At 63.2% G+C, this 1,022-nt stretch overlaps 1 protein-coding gene across 1 annotated transcript in view; it reads left to right on the forward strand.

Annotated features, from left to right (window-relative positions):
* The first annotated feature begins 544 nt into the window (after positions 1-544).
* The window catches only part of PAFAH1B2 (platelet-activating factor acetylhydrolase 1b, catalytic subunit 2 (30kDa)), a 5,361-nt gene continuing 4,883 nt past the window's right edge, over positions 545-1,022 (forward strand). Inside the window, exon 1 of the mRNA XM_009332459.1 lies at positions 545-651. Within this exon, the coding sequence (XP_009330734.1) occupies positions 571-651 (81 nt within the window). The 5' untranslated portion in view covers positions 545-570. The remainder of the gene's footprint in view (positions 652-1,022) is intronic.

The following is a 1,022-nucleotide window of genomic DNA, read 5'->3' on the forward strand; positions in this document are numbered from 1 at the left end:
GGCTCCGGGAGGAAAGGCCGGGCTTTGCTCCCGCACAGGGGGGCGGTAGCCGGAGGCGCTGGCCCGCCGTCCCGTGCTCTTCCCGGTCCTGGGGGGATCAATACCGCTGCCACGCCCTGTCCCCTGAAGCCAGATAATCCACCTGAGCTGCGGCGCTCGGTAGTCGTAAGCTGGATATCTTGATATTAGCAGGGGCTAATCCTCCGGCTATTAGCGTTCATTACTGCGTTATTAAAGCCTCGCGCGGCTGAGGCGCGCTCCGGCAGAGCAGCCCCTGAAAGGAGCTTTCCCTCTGTGTTTTTGTAACGCTGTATTCCCGTGCCGGAAGGTTCCGCCGGTGGCTGGCTTCGGGAGGACTGTCTGCAGAGTCGGTCTGGCAGTCGTGCGTGGAATAAAACGCATTTAGCTGTCGGCCAGGAGTGGCCGCGCGTAGGAACGGGCGTGAATCGTCCATTGTGAATGTCAGGAAGCGCAGCGGTTGCCAGCCCGCCAGCCCTCTTCCCCAGCGCTAGCGCGCTGCGATAGCCGCTGGAAGCAGCTTGCCTGAAATGTTCTTTCCTCAGGAACAGAATGAGCCAGGGAGACTCGAATCCAGCCGCAGTTCCGCACGCCGCCGAAGATATTCAGGGAGATGACAGGTGGATGTCGCAGGTAAGGCTGAGGAGGGGCGGCGGGCAAAGGGCGCTGAGTCCTCTTCGCTGGGAGGGCTGCTGGGCGAGTGCTGCACGGGCCCCGTCTGGCCGCAGCTCCCCTTCCGAGGCCGTGACAGCTCCGCTGCCCCGGAGCTGGCAGGCTGTTGGTACGCGCCTGTCTCGTAACGACGAAGCGGGGCGAAAAGCAGCGTTGCTGCGTGACCCGAAAGCTGCCGGGTGGCACCGTGTCGGAAAACGACTCCATCAGCTGGCAGAAGTTGCCGACCCCTTTTGTCAGACCAAGTGCAGAGCGGCGCTTTCCGGCGCGCGTCTTTGCGAGGGAGTGACAATGCTGCAAGCGGCAGCGGCGAAGCATCTGGATCGCCCGTC

The sequence above is a fragment of the Pygoscelis adeliae genome, unplaced genomic scaffold, assembly GCF_000699105.1.
Source record: "Pygoscelis adeliae isolate BGI_AS28 unplaced genomic scaffold, ASM69910v1 Scaffold760, whole genome shotgun sequence".
NCBI lineage: Eukaryota > Metazoa > Chordata > Aves > Sphenisciformes > Spheniscidae > Pygoscelis > Pygoscelis adeliae.